At 45.0% G+C, this 22,886-nt stretch overlaps 1 protein-coding gene across 4 annotated transcripts in view; it reads left to right on the top strand.

The window, feature by feature from the left end:
* Positions 1–22,886, top strand: part of LOC115141546 (spectrin beta chain, non-erythrocytic 4-like) — a 64,169-nt gene that overhangs the window by 26,698 nt on the left and 14,585 nt on the right. For all 4 annotated transcript variants that reach the window (XM_029680505.2, XM_029680508.2, XM_029680506.2 and 1 more), the window contains 2 exons: positions 4,845–4,991; positions 21,736–21,999. In XM_029680505.2, the coding sequence (XP_029536365.2) occupies positions 4,845–4,991; positions 21,736–21,999 (411 nt within the window). The remainder of the gene's footprint in view (positions 1–4,844; positions 4,992–21,735; positions 22,000–22,886) is intronic.

The following is a 22,886-nucleotide window of genomic DNA, read 5'->3' as shown; positions in this document are numbered from 1 at the left end:
TAAAATGGCTGGGGTCACAGAGCTATACTGTACTGTACATGTCTCTGCCTGTGACCACATGGGGTCAGGCTTAAACCTCCAGATGAATATCATATTGCGGGATCCTTCAGTGATATAAACTGAAACTCTGCTTAGCTGGGTGGGTTCTTGTCCTTCCTCAATCTTTATATCAGGGGTGACAAAATTGTTAATTTGTTTCAATGTAAGTTGAAGGATTTGAGCCAGCCGGCTGCTGTGTTAGATGCTTAACTATGGGATGTGAGTGACGGACGAACTGGACTCATCTGAAGTTCCGACGTGATTGGCTGTTGCTGGATCTTTCTGACGGGACAGTCCACTTCTGACAAACCCGTTGAGAGAGGCTGACCTAGTTGATGGATGCTTGTCATACGGTTGTCATTTGGTTGCAAAGGAAGAGGATGCTTTGCTGCGACATGACTTTGACTGCCATGTTGAAGCTGTGCTGTGTGTCTGTGAGTCAGGACAGCCATATTCAGTGTCCAATGCCCAACCTGGACGCATCAGCTGTATCAGGGGTTCCCGAGTGGTGAAGAGTCGCTGCAGACCCTGGTTCGATTCCAGGCTGTATTGCAAGCGGCCGTGATTTGGAGTCCCATAGGGCGGCACACGATTGGCCCAGCGTCGTTAGGGTTTGGCCGGGGTAGTAAATAAGAATTTGTTCTTAACCGACTTGCTTAGTTTGATAAAATGTTTTAAATGAAAGGGTATTATAGCGTGCCCCAGAGCTACCCTAACTAACCCAGAGCTTTATTCCGTTTCTGCAACTTTCTCTCTGCCTGCCCTGCATTGAATAATTCACCACCACCTCCCTTCATCGTTTGTTCAGGGGAAAGGGCAGTGTATCTGTGTGAGAAGGCTTCCCTGCCCGTGTGTGGCCTACTGTATGAGAAGGATACACACTGCGACAGTTTGTACGAATGTGCAGAACCAAGTCGGTAGTGTGTTCTTAACTTTTACGCTTTCTATACAGCTGTACTGGCTTGGGAAGAAAGGGTTGATGCACGTCCAGTGGCTGGTTTTTACCCTGCTCCATTCTGAACCACAATTCCAGCAGAATTCTAGACTTTCCTAGTTCACTTGTCCATTGGCAGTGTCCCAAAAAACGTAGTGCAATATACACTTTAAAGGGAATCGTTTCCCTATAGATGTGAGATGGCCCTGTTTAGCTCTATCTGTCCTGTTCTTTGAGTGAGATGGTAAGATGGAGCCATGAGGGGGAGGCCTGGTCACCCTGGTGATAACCCCCATGTAGTGACATCACATTGACCTGACTGTGGACTAGAGGCAGAGGCTCATCATCTCTAATAGCAGTGTTACCACTGGAGTCCATTTGATGAGCGCCATTCCTATACTTCCACAAGCTGCTGCCTCCCAGTCTGCACATGGGCCCAATTCATTTGGAGTCCCAGGGGTGCTTTCTGCCTGTGATCCCCACTGAGCTCCTCTGGTCAGGAGGGCAGCATCCAGGGGTGAAAGGTTGAGGGGAAAAGCGGGGGCGTTGGAGAGGAATATGCCATGGACCCTTTGCACGACAGCAGAGCAGTAAATCTATCAAACCACAAATACAGTGGGGCAAAATAGTATTTAGGCAGATACCAATTGTGCAAGTTCTCCCACTTAAAAAGATGAGAGAGGCCTGTAATTTTCATCATAGGTACACATCAACTATGACAGACAAAATGAGAAAAACAAAATCCAGAAAATCACATTGTAGGATTTTTTTATGAATTTATTTGCAAATTATGGTGGAAAATAAGTATTTGGTCACCTACAAACAAGCAAGATGTCTGGCTCTCACAGACCTGTAACTTCTTCTTTAAGAGGCTCCTCTGTCCTCCACTCGTTACCTGTATTAATGGCACCTGTTTGAACTTGTTATCAGTATAAAAGACACCTGTCCACAACCTCAAACAGTCACACTCCAAACTCCACTATGGCCAAGACCAAAGAGCTGTCAAAGGACACCAGAAACACAATTGTAGACCTGCACCAGGCTGGGAAGACTGCATCTGCAATAGGTAAGCAGCTTGGTTTGAAGAAATCAACTGTGGGAGCAATTATTAGGAAATGGAAGACATACAAGACCACTGATAATCTCCCTCGATCTGGGGCTCCACGCAAGATCTCACCCCGTGGGCTCAAAATGATCACAAGAACGGTGAGCAAAAATCCCAGAACCACACGGGGGGACCTAGTGAATGACCTGCAGATAGCTGGGACCAAAGTAACAAAGCCTACCATCAGCAAGGGCATTGAAGATGAAACGTGGCTGGGTCTTTCAGCATGACAATGATCCCAAACACACCGCCCGGGCAACAAAGGAGTGGCTTCGTAAGAAGCATTTCAAGGTCCTGGAGTGGCCTAGCCAGTCTCCAGATCTCAACCCCATAGAAAATCTTTGGAGGGAGTTGAAAGTCCGTGTTGCCAAGCAACAGCCCCAAAACATCACTGCTCTAGAGGAGATCTGCATGGAGAAATGGGCCAAAATACCAGCAACAGTGTGTGAAAACCTTGTGAAGACTTACAGAAAACGTTTGACCTCTGTCATTGCCTACAAAGGGTATATAACAAAGTATTGAGATACACTTTGGTTATTGACCAAATACTTATTTTCCACCATAATTTGCAAATGAATTCATTAAAATTCCTACAATGTGATTTTCTGGATTTTTTTTCAAATTTTGTCTGTCATAGTTGAAGTGTACCTATGATGAAAATTACAGGCCTCTCTCATCTTTTTAAGTGGGAGAACTTGCACAATTGGTGGCTGACTAAATACTTTTTTGCCCCACTGTATATCATCCCTGCCTCCCTACCTCCATCTTTCTCCGTCCCCTTACCCCCCCCCCCCCCCCGCTCAGTGATGTAATTTCAAGTGCAGAGCATTCCCCCTGATGACGCCTCACAGCAGCGTAGGATCTCTCTCTCTCTCTCTCTCTCTCTCTCACACTCTCTCTCTCTCTCACACACTCTCTCTTTGCTGCTCACCCACTCCTCCCTCCCTTCCTTTCGCCCCTCCTCTCCCTCTCTGGCTCTCCCTCTCTGGCTCTCCCTCTCTGGCTCTCCCTCGCTGGCTCTCCCTCTCTGGCTCTCCCTCGCTGGCTCTCCCTCTCTGGCTCTCCCTCGCTGGCTCGATCCAATGCAAGCTTTCTATCACCTCGCTCTGCTCAGCCACTGCAGCAGCAGCAGGGTTGGGGAAACTGGGGCTTGTGACAGCCCGGAATACAGCCCTGTGCAGCTGGGAGAGGCAAGGACTGCAGCAGAGGGACAAACCAAGAGAGAGAGAGAGGCAGGCAGGCAAAAGGAAACGGGTTGGGGATTGGGGGTGGAGAAGAAAGGCAATACGAATGTGATAGAGGAGTCGTGAGGTGCTCTGAAGAGCGATGAGCGAGTCTGGATTTATTTGGAGCCAGAGGAGCAGAATCTCTCCACCATCCTCCCTCCTCGACACTATCAAAACCAGCCCCCTCCTCCCACATCCCATCCCTCCCTCCCTCTCTTCACAGCATCACTAACCACAACCACTGAGCCTCCAGGCCATCGCTGATGCTTCCGAATCCCAGCCCGTCCTCCACCAGACTGCTCGCTGTAGGTGGGGGCTGAATGAGGGGAAGAGGAGAGAGTTCATGGGGAGGGGCAAACCTGCTTCTGGAGCCTGCCATTTTATTGTTTTGGGGAGATTTTTAATTTCTCCATTTCTCATTCTCTCGTCACTGGTCCGCCTCCTCCTCGTCTTTATCCCTTTCTCTGGTTTGAACATGCCAGCCACGGCAACGCGCCACGGCAACACGGCAACGCGCCACGGCAACGCAGCAGCAGAGAGGCTAATGTAGCTTCTGCATCATCTTATCCCCGTTTTTTTATTTTTAGGAGCAGCTTTTCCTTGCTGCTCGTTTGTTTTGATTCCTCCAGCGTCTCCCTCTCTGACTGTGGAGGATTTGTGCTTTATTCCTACCTGGACGGGCAGGTCGAGGATGTGGATACGTACGGCCACCCGTCACAACCCTATGGGCCGTCCCTGTTAAACGCTGCCTGCCGGTAAATGGAACATTTCCCGTTAGATGTTAGGGGAGTAGCAGTCAAGGACGGGAGAGCCTAGTGCAGAAGATGGGGGTGGAAATATGTGGGTGGCAGGCAGGAGATAGAGAGATATTGTTCTTTTTATATTGCTTGTACAGATGATGTTGAATGGGCAGGGAGGGATATTTGCAAGTTATTTTGTATGTTTGTATGCCTTGACTGTAATGGTCAGCTTGCTTTTGTACCAAATGTGCCAATGGATTATGTGCTTGTGTAGAGGTGTGCTTTTGCGTGTTCTGTGTCCATCTGAATGAATTCCTGTTACCATGTGTGTGCTTGTGCGGTACAGCACACGTGTCTGCGTACATGTGTCTGCTGTATGTGTTTAACATGCATGTGCTTGACATTGTGTGTGTCTCTGTGTTCATGCGTTTGGATGATTGCTTTTCTATTCTTTCTCTGCGTGTTTATTTTTGACCCATTGTTTGCATTGATCTTTTAGTTTTTCACATGACTATGGCCATATGTTCAGCTTGAATACATCTCTGTGTGTGCTTGTACAGGTATTGTGTGTGTGTGTGTACAGACATGTGACTACATGTGTGTGTGTGTGTGTGTGTGTGTGTGTGTGTGTGTGTGTGTGTGTGTGTGTGTGTGTGTGTGTGTGTGTGTGTCTCTATGTATGTGGGCATCTATGATACTCTGCATGCATCTGTTAGTAGCCTATATTGTCCCCCTAGATGACAGTACAAATGCTTTGAGTGGCATGATCGTCCTGTACTGACAGCTCCCTTGTCCCTCAGCTTGGAGACTGGGTGGCAGAGAAGATGCTCATGGCTCGTGACACGTCCCGCGATGAGACGCAGAAGCTGCACAAGAAGTGGCTGAAGCACCAGGCCTTCATGGCCGAGCTGTCCCAGAACAAGGAGTGGCTAGAGAAGATCGAGAGGGTGAGTAGAGTAGAGTACAGTACTGCTGAGGCTCTACACAGAGGCGGGGGTGCGTATCTACCATGGGCTGATGCTCAGGAATGGGGAAGGGGAGACTGAGCTGGCTGCTCTGTTGGTGGTGGTGGTAGAGTTTTGGGTGTGTGCTGGTTGCGGATGGGGTGCGAGTTAGTGTCAACTCATTATTGCTATGTCATTTGTTTTGTTTGTAGGATAAAAATAAATACAAAGTTCCTTGTTACAATGTGATCAGACCAGTGTTTATGTTGTATATAATCAAATAACGACATTATCTGCAATATTTGTGGTCCGTAATGATTTGATTTGCTCTTAAAGGATTTATTTTACAAGTGATTATTTCTAAGCCTGTTTCGAGAGTGACACAGCTTAACGAGCACAAACTTGACGAGAATTGCCATCTGGTTTACCATTAGTTGAATTAAAGGACAATCACAGGCACTGAGAGTTGATGGTTGAGCGTGTCAGTGAATCGTTTCTAAGAGCTTTGATGAACCCAGAGATGCCCTGATGTGCCTATGAGCACAGACAGCTTTGCCTGAAATCGCCACTGGTCACATCACCACATCATATCTGTGGGCCCTGCCTGCCCTATCAGATTGATACAAACTGTAACATTAGTGGTATAATTGCTTCAGGCAAGTAGTACAAGTACACCCACTGGCTCGGACGTGGCTCATTATACCCTGCGATATCAATCCTATTCCCCCTAATCGGAGCAGGGCTGCACGAGATGCACATGGCGTGGGAAAGCAAATGTTTTCACCGAACGTTCGTACACTGTGCATTTGTACACTGTGCATTTGTACACTGTGCATTTGCACACTGTGCATTCGTACACTGTGCGTTCGTACACTGTGCAAATGGATTTGGGAACATGGTTGCCATTAGGCCTAAGTATATCCAGAACTGTAATATAGCAGTGGAGGCTGCTGAGGGGAGGACGGCTCATAATAATGGCTGGAATGGAGTCAATGGAGTGGTATCAACCACATGGAAACCACACCTTTGATGTGTTTGATGTCATTCCATTGACTCCATTCCAGGCATTATTAGAAGCCCCTCAGTGACGTCATCGAGGCTGAGTCTAAGTGGTACGATCCGTTTTGGATTCAAATTCAGGTCATCTGCATAGCTAGATACTGGAGTGTTATTGGAAGGTGCTTACTGCAGCTGCTATGCAAGGGAACGATCGCTTGGAGGCACACCCATTGGCATGCCTATGATCTCAGTAGAATAAATGGCAGCATGTCATTTGTATACAGCTCCTCTTACAGTAAGGTATTTCTAGGTACAGTGTGATTAGCCACGTCTCCCAGCGATGCTGTGTATCCAAACAGAAACACAGTTTACTCCCCCGGGGCTCCGTCATAGGGTTGGTGGGAAAACAAATGAAACGCGGAGAGACAGGCACCCTAAATGCACCGTAACACAGCTGCACTGTGTGTGTGTGTGTGTGTGTGTGTGTGTGAGTGTGTGTGTGTGTGTGTGTGTGTGTGTTTCTCATTTGAAACCATGTCAACTGGTGACCTGCTCTGTGTGTGAGAGAGTCTGGGGGTCGGAATGCCTGATATCTGAAAAATCCAATTAAAAATCTAATATTTATATTCTGGATGACTCTAGGTCGGAAATCATTCATGTTTAGAACCATAGTGGTTCATGGATATACACTATCTTTGCTTGACAATTTCAAACTCAGACCAACGATTCAGGATAATGACCAGGGTTTTGTTCTCAGATTGAGACATGAATATCGGATATGCCTTTGAAAGATCAGAGTATTTTAGAAAGAGTAGCCTTTGTTCTGAATATTTAAACCTACACTGCATATATATATATATATAAATCTTTAGGTATTATATATATTAACACTGTAGGCTATACCATAATATTGAATAACAGTGGAGAGGTTTCGTATTTGGCATTCATGATTTTTTTCATGGATGAAAACATTCTATTGTACTTACACAGCTTACATTTTTCTATGAAATCAGAATAGTTTGTAATACGGGCACTTTTCACTGGTATTCTGTCTCATATATTTTCTCATCTGGGTTGGTACACTCTGACCTGCCTATAGATTTCCCTCAGTAACGGCAACACTTTGAGATCGCGGTACGTATAGCCCTCTGTAAAGGGCAAGTTGGTGGTCTTATGTGAGTTCAAGGCTATTGCATAGAGCCAATGTATAGATAAAACTACCCAAAGATGTCCTGAGGGGACAGCCCTAGCAAGCTGGAGCTGTGATAAATCTGCTGGGTCAGCGCTAGTGTTACAACCATATTGGTTTGAGTTAGGGTGGTCCTGGGAAACATTATTTTCCCCCTCCTGGATTTTCATGAGCTGTGTTCTCTATCGAACAATTTACCCAAAGCAAATCGGTTATATACAGTTGAAGTCGGAAGTTTACATACACCTTAGCCAAATACATTTAAACTCAGTTTTTCACATTTCCTGACATTTAATCCTAGTGAAAATATCCTGTCTTAGGTCAGTTAGGATCACCACTTTATTTTAAGGATATGAAAAAATGTAAGAATAATAGTAGAAAGAATAATTTATTTCAGCTTTTATTTCTTTCATCACATTTCCAGTGGGTCAGAGGTTTACATATACTCAATTAATATTTGGTAGCATTGCCTTTAAATGGTTTAACTTGGGTCAAACATTTTGGGTAGCCTTCCACAAGCTTCCCACAATAAGTTGGGTGAATTTTGGCCCATTCCTCCTGACAGAGCTGGTGTAACTGAGTCAGGTTTGTAGGCCTCTTTGCTCCAAATGCTTTTTCAGTTCTGCCCACAAATGATCTATAGGATTGAGGTCAGGGTTTTGTGATGGCCACTCCAATATCTTGACTTTGTTGTCCTTTTTGCCACAACTAAAGGAAATATGCTTGGGGTCATTGTCCATTTGGAAGACACATTTGCGACCAAGCTTTAACTTCCTGACTGATGTCTTGAGATGTTGGTTCAATATATCCACATAATTTTCCGTCCTCATGATGCCATCTATTTTGTGAAGTGCACCAGTCCCTCCTGCAGCAAAGCACCCCCACAACATGATGCTGCCACCCTCATGTTTCACGGTTGGGATGGTGTTCTTCGGCTTGCAAGCCTCCCCCTTTTTCCTCCAAACATAACGATGGTCATTATGGCCAAACAGTTCTATTTTTGCTTCATCAGATCAGAGGACATTTCTCCAAAAGTACGATCTTTGTCCCCTTGTGAAGTTGCAAACCGTAGTCTGGCTTATTTTATGGCGGTTTTGGAGCAGTGGCTTCTTCCTTGCTGAGCGGCCTTTCAGGTTATGTCAATATAGCACTCGTTTTACTGTGGATATAGATACTCTTGTACCTGCTTCCTCCAGTATCTTCACAAGGTCCTTTGCTGTTGTTCTGGGATTGATTTGCACTTTTCACACCAAAGTACGTGCACCTCTAGGTGACAGAACGCATCTCCTTCCTGAGCGGTATGACGTTTGCGTGGTCCCATGGTGTTTATACTTGCATACTAATGTTTGTACAGATGAACGTGGTACCTTCAGGTGTTTGGAAATTGCTCCCAAGGATGAACCAGACTTGTGGAGGTCTACAATTTTTTTCTGAGTTCTTGGCTGATTTCTTTAGATTTTCCCATGATGTCAAGCAAAGAGGCACTGCGTTTGAAGGTAGGCCTTGAAACACATCCACAGGTACACCTCCAATTGACTCAAATTATGTCAATTAGCCTATCAGAAGCTTCTAAAGCCATGACATCATTTTCTGGAATTTTGCAAGCTGTTTAAAGGCACAGTCAACTTGTAAACTTCTGACCCACTGGAATTGTGATACGGTGAATTATATGTGGAATAATCTGTCTGTAAACAATTGCTGGAAAAATGACTTGTGTCATGCACAAAGTAGATGTCCTAACCGACTTGCCAAACTATAGTTTGTTAAGAAGAAATTTGCGGAGTGGTTGAAAAACGAGTTTTAATGACTCCAACCTAAGTGTATGCAAACGGACTTCAACTGTATGAAAGGGTCTAGGACTGTCTCCAAGGTTTTGAGTAGCTAAAGTATAGGCCTTTATAGCAGCTAGAATCTCTGGTGTTACTGAACGCCCCAGCCTTTTGATGCAGGTGACCCTCTTACCATGTAACTGTCAGGTGATTTACATTTTTACGTGGTGGATTTTCTCCCTGACATCACATGCCCGGCAGCTGTTGGAAGGTGCAACTTAGCCAAGTGGACGGATATGTGCCCGGGCTTGCATTGGTTGCCAGGCAACAGCCTGTCCCCTCCCAGAATACCTCATGTATGAAGGTAATTTGTCCTGCTTCTCTCCCATATCTCTGAAACCAGGAAGTGAAACCAGCAGGAAGTGACATGTTAAAGGGCTACCGTGAAGAGTATCATAAAATGTTTGACTGTACAGATAAAGTATGAAAAAGTGTGAAAATGTTCTGGAAAGAGCATCTGCTAAATGACTAAAATGTGAGAAAATGTCCTATAAATAGAGGTGTTAATTACACGGATCTGATGCAGGTGAGAAGACTGGATGTGAGAACAACCCGTGTCTGTGGGTGTCTTAACCTCATTTTGGAAGTGCAGAATTGAAGATGCTTAAATGGGGGGGGGGTTGTAATCATTGGATCTAGTGCTTGTCCCTGCAGTGTGGAACTTTTTATAAATGGGGCCTGCCACTGTTTCTCTCAAAGCTGTTGCTACCCAAAGCCCAATGGGCTCTTATTTCCTCTTTCCCCTCGTTTCTCAGTTATTTCATTGGCCCCTTACTATTTTACAAGGGACCTCTGGGACAAGCTGCAAAAGTGACTCTCTTTTGTTTCGGTGTGTGTGTGTGTTTGGGATTATGTATGATGGAAAGCAGTCATCATTACCAGTAGCTACCCTGACACTACATTAATAGTGATGCCATAACAACAACATAAGCACTGCATTTTATAATTGCATCTCCATCTGTTTAGGTCCCTGGCGTCCCACGACTAGCATCCTACACACACACTCACCCTCTTTTCTTAACCCCTTTGGGAGTAGAGTTTGACCCATGTGTTTTTGCCGGCGCTGCAATATAAAGGCCCGAGAGGGAGAGTGAGCAGAGAGCAGGCAGAGCCTCCTCAACTACAGCACATAGCAGGGAGGTCAAGGGAGGCAGATAGACAATTATGTCATACAGTTCCATGTTCCAACACTGTCAGGACATTGCTAATACCCAGCTATCACAGTGTCCTCATAACGGTTTGTGGAAGATTGCTAATACCCAGCTATCACAGTGTCCTCATAACGGTTTGTGGAAGATTGCTAATACCCAGCTATCACAGTGTCCTCATAACGGTTTGTGGAACATTGCTAATACCCAGCTATCACAGTGTCCTCATAACGGTTTGTGGAAGATTGCTAATACCCAGCTATCACAGTGTCCTCATAACGGTTTGTGGAACATTGCTAATACCCAGCTATCACAGTGTCCTCATAACGGTTTGTGGAACATTGCTAATACCCAGCTATCACAGTGTCCTCATAACGGTTTGTGGAACATTGCTAATACCCAGCTATCACAGTGTCCTCATAACGGTTTGTGGAACATTGCTGTAACGCTGTGGCACCGATTCTTCACAATATATTGGCTACATTTCTGCTTTTCTTAATATAGGATATTGTGCTACAATATTACGGGAAGCCAAGTGTATTTTGTAGGCTTGTGAAGTTGAACCAGTGGTAGGCGCGACCTGTGCACAGTCAAAAGGAAACGCCATGCTTGCTAACTTAGTTAGCTATGTGATTAAATGGAACTGTTATAGACTGTTTATTTAAAAAAAAAAAAAAAAAAAATATTTATACAAGCAAGTGAAATAAACACTCACACTGTACTGAGTGAATGAACAAAAACAATCAAGATTATGAATTAGGCTGCTTGAGAAGGTTGGAATAACCTGCCTGCACATTGCTGGAAGTACAATAGACCAGTGCATTCAGAAAGTATTCACACCCATTGACTTTTTCCACATTTTGTTGCGTTACAGCCTGAATTTAAAATGGATGAAATAGAAATTTGGTGTCACTGGCTCTAGACACAATACCCCATAATATCAAAGTGGAAGTATGTTTTTAGACATTTTTAAACATGAATTAAAAATGAAAAGCTGAAATGTCTTGGGTCGATAAGTATTCAACCCCTTTGTTATGACAAGCCTAAACAAGTTCAGGAGTAAAAATGCGCCTAACAAGTCATACTAAGTTGCATGGACTCTATGCTTGCAATAATCATGTTTTAACATGATTCTTAAATGACTACCTCACCTCTTTACCCCACACATACTATACAATTATCTGTAAGGTCCCTCAGTGAAGCAATTAATTTCGAACAGAGATTCAACCACAAAGACAAGGGAGGTTTTCCACTGCCTAGGAAAGGAAGGCACCTATTGGATGGATTGGGTAGAAAGAAGCAGGCATTGAATATCAAATCCAAGTGAATGTTATTTGTCACATGCGCCGAATACAACAGTGAAATGCTTACTTACAAGACTTTAACCAACAATGCAGTTCTAAGAAAAAATAAGTGTTAAGTAAAAAATAAAATAACAAATCATTAAAGCGCAGTAAAATAACAGTATTGAGGCTATATACAGGGGGTACCGGTATAGAGTCAATGTGCGGGGGCACCGGAATATCCCTTTGAGCATGGTGAAGTTATTAATTATACTTTTGATGGTGTATCAATTATACACCCAATCACTACAAAGATACAGCCTTCCTAACTCAGTTGCCAAAGAGGAAGGAATATTCCAAAACATGCATATTCCAAAACATGCATATTCCAAAACATGCATATTCCAAAACATGCATATTCCAAAACATGCATATACCCAAAACATGCATATTCCAAAACATGCATATTCCAAAACATGCATATTCCAAAACATGTTTGCAATAAAAAAAGTACAACTGCCAAAAGGAATGAACTTTACGTTCTGAATGCAAAGTGTTATGTTTGAGACAAATCCAACACAATCCATCACTGAGTACCACTCTTCATATTTTCAAGTATGGTGGTGGCTGCATCGTGTTATGGGTATTCTTGTCATCGGCAAGGACTAGGGAGTTTTTTAGGATAAAAATAAACGGAATAGAGCTAAGCACAGGTAAAATCCTTGAGGTAAACCTTGTTCAGTCTGTTTTCCATCAGACACTGGGAGACAAATTCACCTTTCAACAGGACAACCTAAAACCCAAGGCCAAATATACACTGGAGTTGCTTACCAAGATGACATTGAGTTGCCTATAGTTACAGTTTTGACTTAAATCAGAATAGAAATCTATGACAAAACTTGCTGTCTAGAAATTATTAACAACCAACTTGACAGAACTTAAAGAATAATTGGCAAATATTGCGAAGTCTCGGTGTGCAAAGACTTACCCACAATAACTCACATCGGTAATTGTTGCCAAAGGTGATTCTAATATGTATTGCCTCAGGGGTGTGAATACTTACTGTACAGTGCCTTGCGAAAGTATTCGGCCCCCTTGAACTTTGCGACCTTTTGCCACATTTCAGGCTTCAAACATAAAGATATAAAACTGTATTTTTTTGTGAAGAATCAACAACAAGTGGGACACAATCATGAAGTGGAACGACATTTATTGGATATTTCAAACTTTTTTAACAAATCAAAAACTGAAAAATTAGAATTAGAGAACGCACACTTAGATTCACACAGGACACCGAATAGGACAGGAGAAGTACTCCAGATATAACAAACTGACCCTAGCCCCCCGACACATAAACTAATGCAGCATAAATACTGGAGGCTGAGACAGGAGGGGTCAGGAGACACTGTGGCCCCATCCGAGGACACCCCCGGGCAGGGCCAAACAGGAAGGATATAACCCCACCCACTTTGCCAAAGCACAGCCCCCACACCACTAGAGGGATATCTTCAACCACCAACTTACCATCCTGAGACAAGGCCGAGTATAGCCCACAAAGATCTCCGCCACGGCACAACCCAAGGGGGGGGCGCCAACCCAGACAGGCCGACCACAACAGTGAATCAACCCACCCAGGTGACGCACCCCCCCAGGGACGGCATGAGAGAGCCCCAGTAAGCCAGTGACTCAGCCCCGTAACAGGGTAGAGGCAGAGAATCCCAGTGGAAAGAGGGGAATCGGCCAGGCAGAGACAGCAAGGGCGGTTCGTTGCTCCAGAGCCTTTCCGTTCACCTTCCCACTCCTGGGCCAGACTACACTCAATCATATGACCCACTGAAGAGATGAGTCTTCAGTAAAGACTTAAAGGTTGAGACCGAGTTTGCGTCTCTGACATGGGTAGGCAGACCGTTCCATAAAAATGGAGCTCTATAGGAGAAAGCCCTGCCTCCAGCTGTTTGCTTAGAAATTCTAGGGACAATTAGGAGGCCTGCGTCTTGTGACCGTAGCGTACGTGTAGGTATGTACGGCAGGACCAAATCAGAGAGATAGGTAGGAGCAAGCCCAGGTAATGCTTTGTAGGTTAGCAGTAAAACCTTGAAATCAGCCCTTGCTTTGACAGGAAGCCAGTGTAGAGAGGCTAGCACTGGAGTAATATGATCAAATTTTTTTGGTTCTAGTCAGGATTCTAGCAGCCGTATTCAGCACTAACTGAAGTTTATTTAGTGCTTTATCCGGGTAGCCGGAAAATAGAGCATTGCAGTAGTCTAACCTAGAAGTGACAAAAGCATGGATTAATTTTTCTGCATCATTTTTGGACAGAAAGTTTCTGATTTTTGCAATGTTACGTAGATGGAAAAAAGCTGTCCTCGAAATGGTCTTGATATGTTCTTCAAAAGAGAGATCAGGGTCCAGAGTAAAGCCGAGGTCCTTCACAGTTTTATTTGAGACGACTGTACAACCATTAAGATTAATTGTCAGATTCAACAGAAGATCTCTTTGTTTCTTGGGACCTAGAACAAGCATCTCTGTTTTGTCCGAGTTTAATAGTAGAAAGTTTGCAGCCATCCACTTCCTTATGTCTGAAACACTTCCTTATGTCTGAAACACACAGGCAATTTTGGGGCTTCACCATGTTTCATTGAAATGTACAGCTGTGTGTCATCCGCATAGCAGTGAAAGTTTACATTATGTTTTCGAATAACATCCCCAAGAGGTAAAATATATAGTGAAAACAATAGTGGTCCTAAAACAGAACCTTGAGGAACACCGAAATTTACAGTTGATTTGTCAGAGGACAAACCATTCACAGAGACAAACTGATATCTTTCCGACAGATAAGATCTAAACCAGGCCAGAACATGTCCGTGTAGACCAATTTGGGTTTCCAATCTCTCCAAAAGAATGTGGTGAATGTTCAGACCCCTTCACTTTTTCCACATTTTGTTACATTATATCCTTATTCTATTTTTTTTATTTCCCCCTCATCAATCTACACACAATACCCCATAATGTCAAAGAAAAAAAAGTTTTAAAAAATTATTTTCTGCAATATATTACAAATAAAAAACAGAAATACCTTATTTATATAAGTATTCAGACCCTTTGCTATGAGACTCGAAATTGAGCTCCGGTGCATCCTGTTTCCATTGATCATCTTTGCGATGTTTCTACAACTTGATTGGAGTCCACTTGTGGTACATTCAATTGATTGGACATGATTTGGAAAGGCACACACCTGTCTCTATAAGGTCCCATAGTTGACAACGCATGTCAGAGCAAAAACCAAGCCATGAGGTCGAAGGAATAGTCCGTAGAGCTCGGAGACAGGATTGTGTTGAGGCACAGATCTGGGGGGGGTACTAAAAAAAATCTGCAGCATTGAAAGTCCCCAAGAACACAGTGGCTTCCATCATTCTTAAATGGAGAAGTTTGGAACCACCAAGACTCTTCGTAGAGCTGGCCGCTGGGCCAAACTGAGAAATCGGGGGAGAAGGGCCTTGGTCAGAGAGGTGACCAAGAACCCGATTGTCACTCTGACAGAGGTCCAGAGTTCCTCTGTGGAGATGGGAGAGCTGTCCAGAAGGACAACCATCTCTGCAGCACTCCACCAATCAGGCCTTTATGGTAGAGTGGCCAGACGGAAGCCACTCCTCAGTAAAATGCACATGACAGCCCTCTTGGAGTTTGTCAAAAGGCACCTAAGGCATGAGAAACAAGATTCTCTGGTCTGATGAAACCAAGATTGAATTCTTTGGCCTGAATGCAAAGCGTCAGGTCTGGATGAAACCTGGCACCATCCCTACGGTGAAGCATGGTGGTGGAAGCATCATGCTGTGGGGATGTTTTTCAGCTGCAGGGACTGGGAGATTAGTCAGAATCAAGGGGAAAGATGAATGGAGAAAATTAAAGAGATCCTTGATGAAAACCTGCTCCGGAGCGCTCAAGTCCTCAGACTGGGGCGAAGGTTCACCTTTCAACAGGACAATGACCCTAAGCACACTGCCAAGACAATGCAGGAATGGTTTCGGGACAAGTCTCTGAATGTCCTTGAGTAGCCCAGCCAGATTCCAAACTTGAACCCGATAGAACATCTCTGGTGAGACCTCAAAATAGCTGTTCAGCGACGCTCCCTATCCAACCTGACAGAGTTTAAGAGGATCTGCAGGGAAGAATGGGAGAAACTCCCCAAATACAGGTGTGTCAAGCTTGTAGCGTCATACCCAAGAAGACTCCAGGCTGTAATTGCTGCCAAAGGTGCTTCAACAAAGTACTGAGTAAAGGGTCTGAATACTTATATATAGATGTGATATTTCAGTTGTTGTTTTTTTATACATTTACAAAAATGTCTAAAAACCTGTATTTGGTTTGTCATTATGGGGTATTGTGTGTAGAATGATGAGGGAAAAAAACACTTTAATAAATTTTTGAATAAGCCTGTAACAAAATGTGGAAAAAGTCAAGGGGCCTGAATACTTTCCGAATGCACTGTCATTTAGATATTTCTGTATTTTATTTTCAATACATTTGCAAAGAAATTCCCCTCAAAATACTAAAATGAATCAGTTTTGAGTTCTGGCTGTAACACAACAAAATGTGGACTAGGTCAAACGGTATGAATACTTTCTGAATGCACTATAGCTTCTGTGGTAGGTCAAAGCTGTGTGCTGGAAAACGTTGTTAGAGTATGGGTGAAATACTCATCGTGGTGCTCATGTGAATTTCATTTGTTTTTCGGCTTCAGACCAATGCCTACTTCTCACATAAAACATATTTGTTTTTGTTTTTAATAGGCCATGGTATTTGCACTGATATTGGGGCTAGGCCTACTGTAAATTGCAGTCTGGACATTTACATGCCAAACGTAGTCAGTAAGTAAGATTAAATTCACTAGGCCTAAAAAGACAGTGTATAATTCTAATCACAATTATAATTAAACGAAACAACTCATTTTAAATAGGCTATCTCTAAATATAGTTACAGTCACTATCATTTCTCCCCGCGGTTGTATAATACGGACAAGCCAACTTCGACTATGGAGGGTTTTACGGACACCCAAACTTTTCACAGGAGCTAGATAGAAATCCAATACAGTATAAAGAGAAAGGGGGAATGTCCACACACCGTTATACTACTCGCAAATGTCATGTTTTCTAAACATCACGGAACCATCTTGCAGATCATATTCGCACATCTCCAGAAATAGCAGACAAAATTGCATTGCATTTGAGCCGTGGACGCTCTCACCGTTAACCCCATGGACGGTGATCATATCATGAACCGCATCTCTCGTTCCGTGAGCATAAGGCAATATGTGAACACGTACAGTAGAGGCCTAAGGGCTCTTAGGCAGAAGGATGCCTGACTGTTTTGCTGCTCTTGATATTTTCATAATACACTGGTTATAGGCTACTGATTACGCTACTGTGCGCCTCCGCTGGCAAAATCGATGTCAAAACCAATTGTGGTACTGCTAAGACCAGCTTTCGGTGAGTCTTAAGTATCACCAGGAGCGCTGCTTGAAATTGGCACATTGGCACACTTTTTTAGGGTCACGGCTCAAATATTTCCACCCCTCCCACCTCAGCGCAAGCTGATATAAGACAGGTAAATGACCAACTCTGCCACCAGGGTTGTAAAATAGAAGAGCGCAGGCTTTTACAAGTCGATATTGCCAACGAGTGTGCGTTTGACACTAGCGACACCCTTAACGTCAGCCGGATATAGAGCCCAAAGAGTTATATACTGGCCTGGGCGACGCTCAAAGCCAGGTTTGCACGCTCAACCAATTGACGGCGCACGACAACAATCTCTAACATGTTTCTTTACTTCCCCAGGTGATCAACCATCAAAAGGACATCACTATCCACACACAAATATCCCATGGATAAATGTGCTTCTCAGAATCTGTTTCATAGACAATGTCATTCATTATAAGGCATGGCTTTAGATCAAGTGACGAAGGACGTAGGACAGTCAGTCTTCACAAAGCTTGACATTTCCTTCAAAACACTCGTTGATACATGTTGGCTCCTCTTGGTGCCTGCTGGCCATTGCACCCCCCCTCCCCCCAGCCGAATCACGTGACTGTGTCTGGTCCTCCCAGGCAGATTTATGCCTCCAGGCCTTCACACATGGAGTAATATTGACACAATAGCTTCCATGGACACAACCAGCCAAACGCGATGGCCACACTTTATGTAATTGTCATTCAATAACAGATTGGTATTGCGTACGTGATCTCATATTGATGATTTTTTTTCTTCCGTTGCCATCTGTTATTTTTCCGTGGTCGTTATGGTAATTCTCCTTTTCCCCTGTCCTTTGGTTACAATCAACTTGTTTTCAACATTATTACTGCCAACATCTACGAGTTGGGTAGAGTACCCTTGCTGCCCCACTCATCTGGTGATCAAAAAAGCAACATATGCATCCGGAGCTATTTTGGCACTGTTGGGAGTGCGTCCCTTCACAGTGCAGCTGTGGTGTGGTCTCCAAATGAGGACATCCTTTGTGTGGGCAGATCATGAGAAGGCCGACCGAGAGGGATCAGAGGGAAAAGGATGCTGCACTGGTGGTGCGGCCATTAAGCACAGTAGCCGAGCAAATGTCCTCCCAACTGGAATATGCAATAGAGATATTTCAATGCATTCTTGTTCTGAGCCTTGAGCAGAAACCGTTATGTGTTTCAGAGGAACGAGACGCCGATGTTTTTAACTGAGCACAAAGTGAATTAACTAACTAGCGTTTCAATCATTCCCCATGAAATGCACACTTATCTCCAATCAGTGAATTACATTAAAGGGGTTTAAAATGCAAATAGAATAATCTTTTTCGACCGATCCTATAGACTCTTTATGGTGCCTTGGGGAAACGGTGACAGAGAATGAATTACAATGTGTGTGTGTGTGTGTGTGTGTGGGGGGGGGGGGGGGGTTGATCATGGGTAGGTTAAATCTCCTCTTCAGTCGTCATTGGCTGATGTGTCTCCCTGGCGGTGATTATGATTGCGTAGTTTACAACTCCCAGTGCTCGGGAACACTTGCGTGCACTCAGGCGCACAGGACAGAGCTGGAGAGAGGTGGCGGGATGGGGAGATAGAGGAAGGAATAAAGCACATATGTTGGGAGAGAGAGAGAGAGAGAGAGAGAGCGTGGGGGGTGGCAGAGTGCTGCAGAGAAAGGGAGCAAGTGTATGTCTGTCTGCCTCTCCCCTCTCTGAGTCTGTGATGGTGTGTCATGGCAGGCAGCAACTAAGTGTGCTCTCCTCTCATTCGCTGGCTGAGTCTCTGGGGTTGCGGTTGTTATGCGATTTACGTTGGGCTTACTGGAAAGAATCTGTATCTTATCTGAAAACACCTGAGAGTGTAATGAATTAAATCAACAAGAGATGAGTCAAACCTGAAATCCTCCAAACCAAACCGATGAAGACAGACAAAGGAGAGATCCATACCAGATTATTCTATCAGGATGTAAAAGGATGATAAGAGAAGCGCATTTTTATATGTGAGCCCTGACCTCTAAAGTTGAAGTTGTTTTCTGGGCTGCCAAGGCCGAGCTAGCCCTTTAACCCAATTTGATGTGCACTGATGGGCCAGAGTCAGGAGCAGCTGATCTGGAGCCCAGGCTGTAGCACTCAGGCCTCTTAAAGGTGTACCACTGAATCACAGCTCATGCTTACAAGCTAACAATGGTAGACAAATAGAACATTTTCTTTGTCATTTAATGTGGTTGCTTAGAATCCATTTTATTTACCTGCCAGATTAAGGATATAGGGAAACCATAGCCAACGCCATATCAATCAAATTTACATCAGCACGTGTCACAAAGTGATGTTCCGATATGGAAAACTGCCAACGTGGTAATTACATTTACATTTACATTTAAGTCATTTAGCAGACGCTCTTATCCAGAGCGACTTACAAATTGGTGCTTTCACCTTATGACATCCAGTGGAACAGCCACTTTACAATAGTGCATCTAGGTCTTTTAAGGGGGGGAGAAGGATTACTTTATCCTATCCTAGGTATTCCTTAAAGAGGTGGGGTTTCAGGTGTCTCCGGAAGGTGGTGATTGACTCCGCTGTCCTGGCGTCGTGAGGGAGTTTGTTCCACCATTGGGGGCCAGAGCAGCGAACAGTTTTGACTGGGCTGAGCGGGAACTGTACTTCCTCAGTGGTAGGGAGGCGAGCAGGCCAGAGGTGGATGAACGCAGTGCCCTTGTTTGGGTGTAGGGCCTGATCAGAGCCTGGAGGTACTGAGGTGCCGTTCCCCTCACAGCTCCGTAGGCAAGCACCATGGTCTTGTAGCGGATGCGAGCTTCAACTGGAAGCCAGTGGAGAGAGCGGAGGAGCGGGGTGACGTGAGAGAACTTGGGAAGGTTGAACACCAGACGGGCTGCGGCGTTCTGGATGAGTTGTAGGGGTTTAATGGCACAGGCAGGGAGCCCAGCCAACAGCGAGTTGCAGTAATCCAGACGGGAGATGACAAGTGCCTGGATTAGGACCTGCGCCGCTTCCTGTGTGAGGCAGGGTCGTACTCTGCGGATGTTGTAGAGCATGAACCTACAGGAACGGGCCACCGCCTTGATGTTATTTGAGAACGACAGGGTGTTGTCCAGGATCACGCCGAGGTTCTTAGCGCTCTGGGACGAGGACACAATGGAGTTGTCAACCGTGATGGCGAGATCATGGAACGGGCAGTCCTTCCCCGGGAGGAAGAGCAGCTCCGTCTTGCCGAGGTTCAGCTTGAGGTGATGATCCGTCATCCACACTGATATGTCTGCCAGACATGCAGAGATGCGATTCGCCACCTGGTCGTCAGAAGGGGGAAAGGAGAAGATTAATTGTGTGTCGTCTGCATAGCAATGATAGGAGAGACCATGTGAGGTTATGACAGAGCCAAGTGACTTGGTGTATAGCGAGAATAGGAGAGGGCCTAGAACAGAGCCCTGGGGGACACCAGTGGTGAGAGCACGTGGTGAGGAGACGGATTCTCGCCACGCCACCTGGTAGGAGCGACCTGTCAGGTAGGACGCAATCCAAGCGTGGGCCGCGCCGGAGATGCCCAACTCGGAGAGGGTGGAGAGGAGGATCTGATGGTTCACAGTATCGAAGGCAGCCGATAGGTCTAGAAGGATGAGAGCAGAGGAGAGAGAGTTAGCTTTAGCAGTGCGGAGCGCCTCAGTGATACAGAGAAGAGCAGTCTCAGTTGAATGACTAGTCTTGAAACCTGACTGATTTGGATCAAGAAGGTCATTCTGAGAGAGATAGCGGGAGAGCTGGCCAAGGACGGCACGTTCAAGAGTTTTGGAGAGAAAAGAAAGAAGGGATACTGGTCTGTAGTTGTTGACATCGGAGGGATCGAGTGTAGGTTTTTTCAGAAGGGGTGCAACTCTCGCTCTCTTGAAGACGGGAGGGACGTAGCCAGCGGTCAGGGATGAGTTGATGAGCGAGGTGAGGTAAGGGAGAAGGTCACCGGAGATGGTCTGGAGAAGAGAGGAGGGGATAGGGTCAAGCGGGCAGGTTGTTGGGCGGCCGGCCGTCACAAGACGCAAGATGTCATCTGGAGAGAGAGGGGAGAAAGAGGTCAGAGCACAGGGTAGGGCAGTGTGAGCAGAACCAGCGGTGTCGTTTGACTTAGCAAACGAGGATCGGATGTCGTCGACCTTCTTTTCAAAATGGTTGACGAAGTCATCTGCAGAGAGGGAGGAGGGGGGGGGGAGGGGGAGGAGGATTCTAGAGGGAGGAGAAGGTGGCAAAGAGCTTCCTAGGGTTAGAGGCAGATGCTTGGAATTTAGAGTGGTAGAAAGTGGCTTTAGCAGCAGAGACAGAGGAGGAAAATGTAGAGAGGAGGGAGTGAAAGGATGCCAGGTCCGCAGGGAGGCGAGTTTTCCTCCATTTCCGCTCGGCTGCCCGGAGCCCTGTTCTGTGAGCTCGCAATGAGTCGTCGAGCCACGGAGCGGGAGGGGAGGACCGAGCCGGTAATCACTAATTGTTGCTGGCTATGAACTATTTACAAAAGGATTTCAATGGAAAAAATCCAATATTTGTGGCAGTAGATTGTTTATGACCCCATGTTCCATAAGTGATATAAATATGACTTTATTTTCAAGTGATTATAATTTCCACTCATCAATGTTTAACCACTCTATCTCCCTTTATCTCTCTGCTCCCCTCCTCATGTTCCCTCTCCCTTACCCTAACCTTCAACCCCCCCATTCTACTTCTCTCTCTCTCAACGTCTTCTTCCTATCCTCCACCTGCCCTCTCCACCCCCCACTACCCTCCCTCTCCATCCTCCAGGAGGGCCAGCAGTTGATCCAGGAGAAGCCCGAGCTGAGCCCGGTGGTGCGGAGGAAGCTGGGGGAGATCCGGGAGTGTTGGCAGGACCTGGAGAGCACCACCCAGGCCAAGGCCCGTCAGCTGTTTGAAGCAAACCGGGCCGATCAGCTGGTGCAGAGCTACGCCAGCCTGGACCATCGGCTGCACCAGCTGGAGGGACAACTGTGCTACGTGGACCAGGGTCAGGACCTGACCAGCGTCAACAAGCAGCTCAAGAAGCTCCAGGTCTCTTCCTCTTCATTATATGATCCAACTACTGTTACAGTTTTTGTTTTTTGTGATCAGTTTAGAATAGTTGGGAAATATCGTTGGGTATGGTGTTGCTATGGTATCTTAGTTAGGTTTAAGCTGTTGAATATCGCAGTGTATCTCTATATATAAAAACCTAGGGTTGTTCTGTGTGAATTACTAATCCTTTATCATCCATTTTCTCTGAATGCCTTGCTGTTTTCTCGTCATTTACGTGCCTTAAATGAGCCAGGCTGCCATATGCTTTTGTTTAACAAGAGCAATTGGCACTCAACGCGTCACCAGTAAGCTTGGCCTGCACTCCAATGTGCTGTCATTGGAGAGTCTGACCATTCCACCCAAAGCATGGCTCTACAATATATACGGGGTTAAAGTAACTGTCCAGTGTTTCCAGACTTCTATGAAATATGACCTATAATTAATTACAATATGAGTTAAATAATTGTGAATGTTAAAAAGCATCTTTTCTGTGTTGGAATAGTGTGGGTGTACACCAACAACAGAAGGGTGAGGGGTGTATACCGGTCCTAAAAAGATATTCATGCTAGTAGACCACTGATTGGCCAGCTCATCCTCCTCAGGAAATAGCAAGCATTTTATAAACAGTCTGTTTGGGATACAAGTTTGAGGTGGATTTTTAAAAATGTGTTTTAGATACGTTATTTTATTCTTTGGCCACAAATATGAGTATAGGATGAGTCAAAAACATTATCTGGGTATGAGTTAACAGAATATGAACTGTTAAAAGTGAGATTTTCACTGGACAATTACTTGTAGACCAAATGTAGCCAAACGCTACATGTTAACAAACACTAATGTTGATGCTAGCCAACAACCGATACATTAGGAAGAGGTTCATGTTT

The sequence above is a fragment of the Oncorhynchus nerka genome, linkage group LG14 (genome assembly GCF_034236695.1).
Source record: "Oncorhynchus nerka isolate Pitt River linkage group LG14, Oner_Uvic_2.0, whole genome shotgun sequence".
Lineage (NCBI taxonomy): Eukaryota > Metazoa > Chordata > Actinopteri > Salmoniformes > Salmonidae > Oncorhynchus > Oncorhynchus nerka.
The sequence above is the reverse complement of the archived record's forward strand: the minus strand, read 5'-3'. Positions and strand labels throughout refer to the sequence as shown.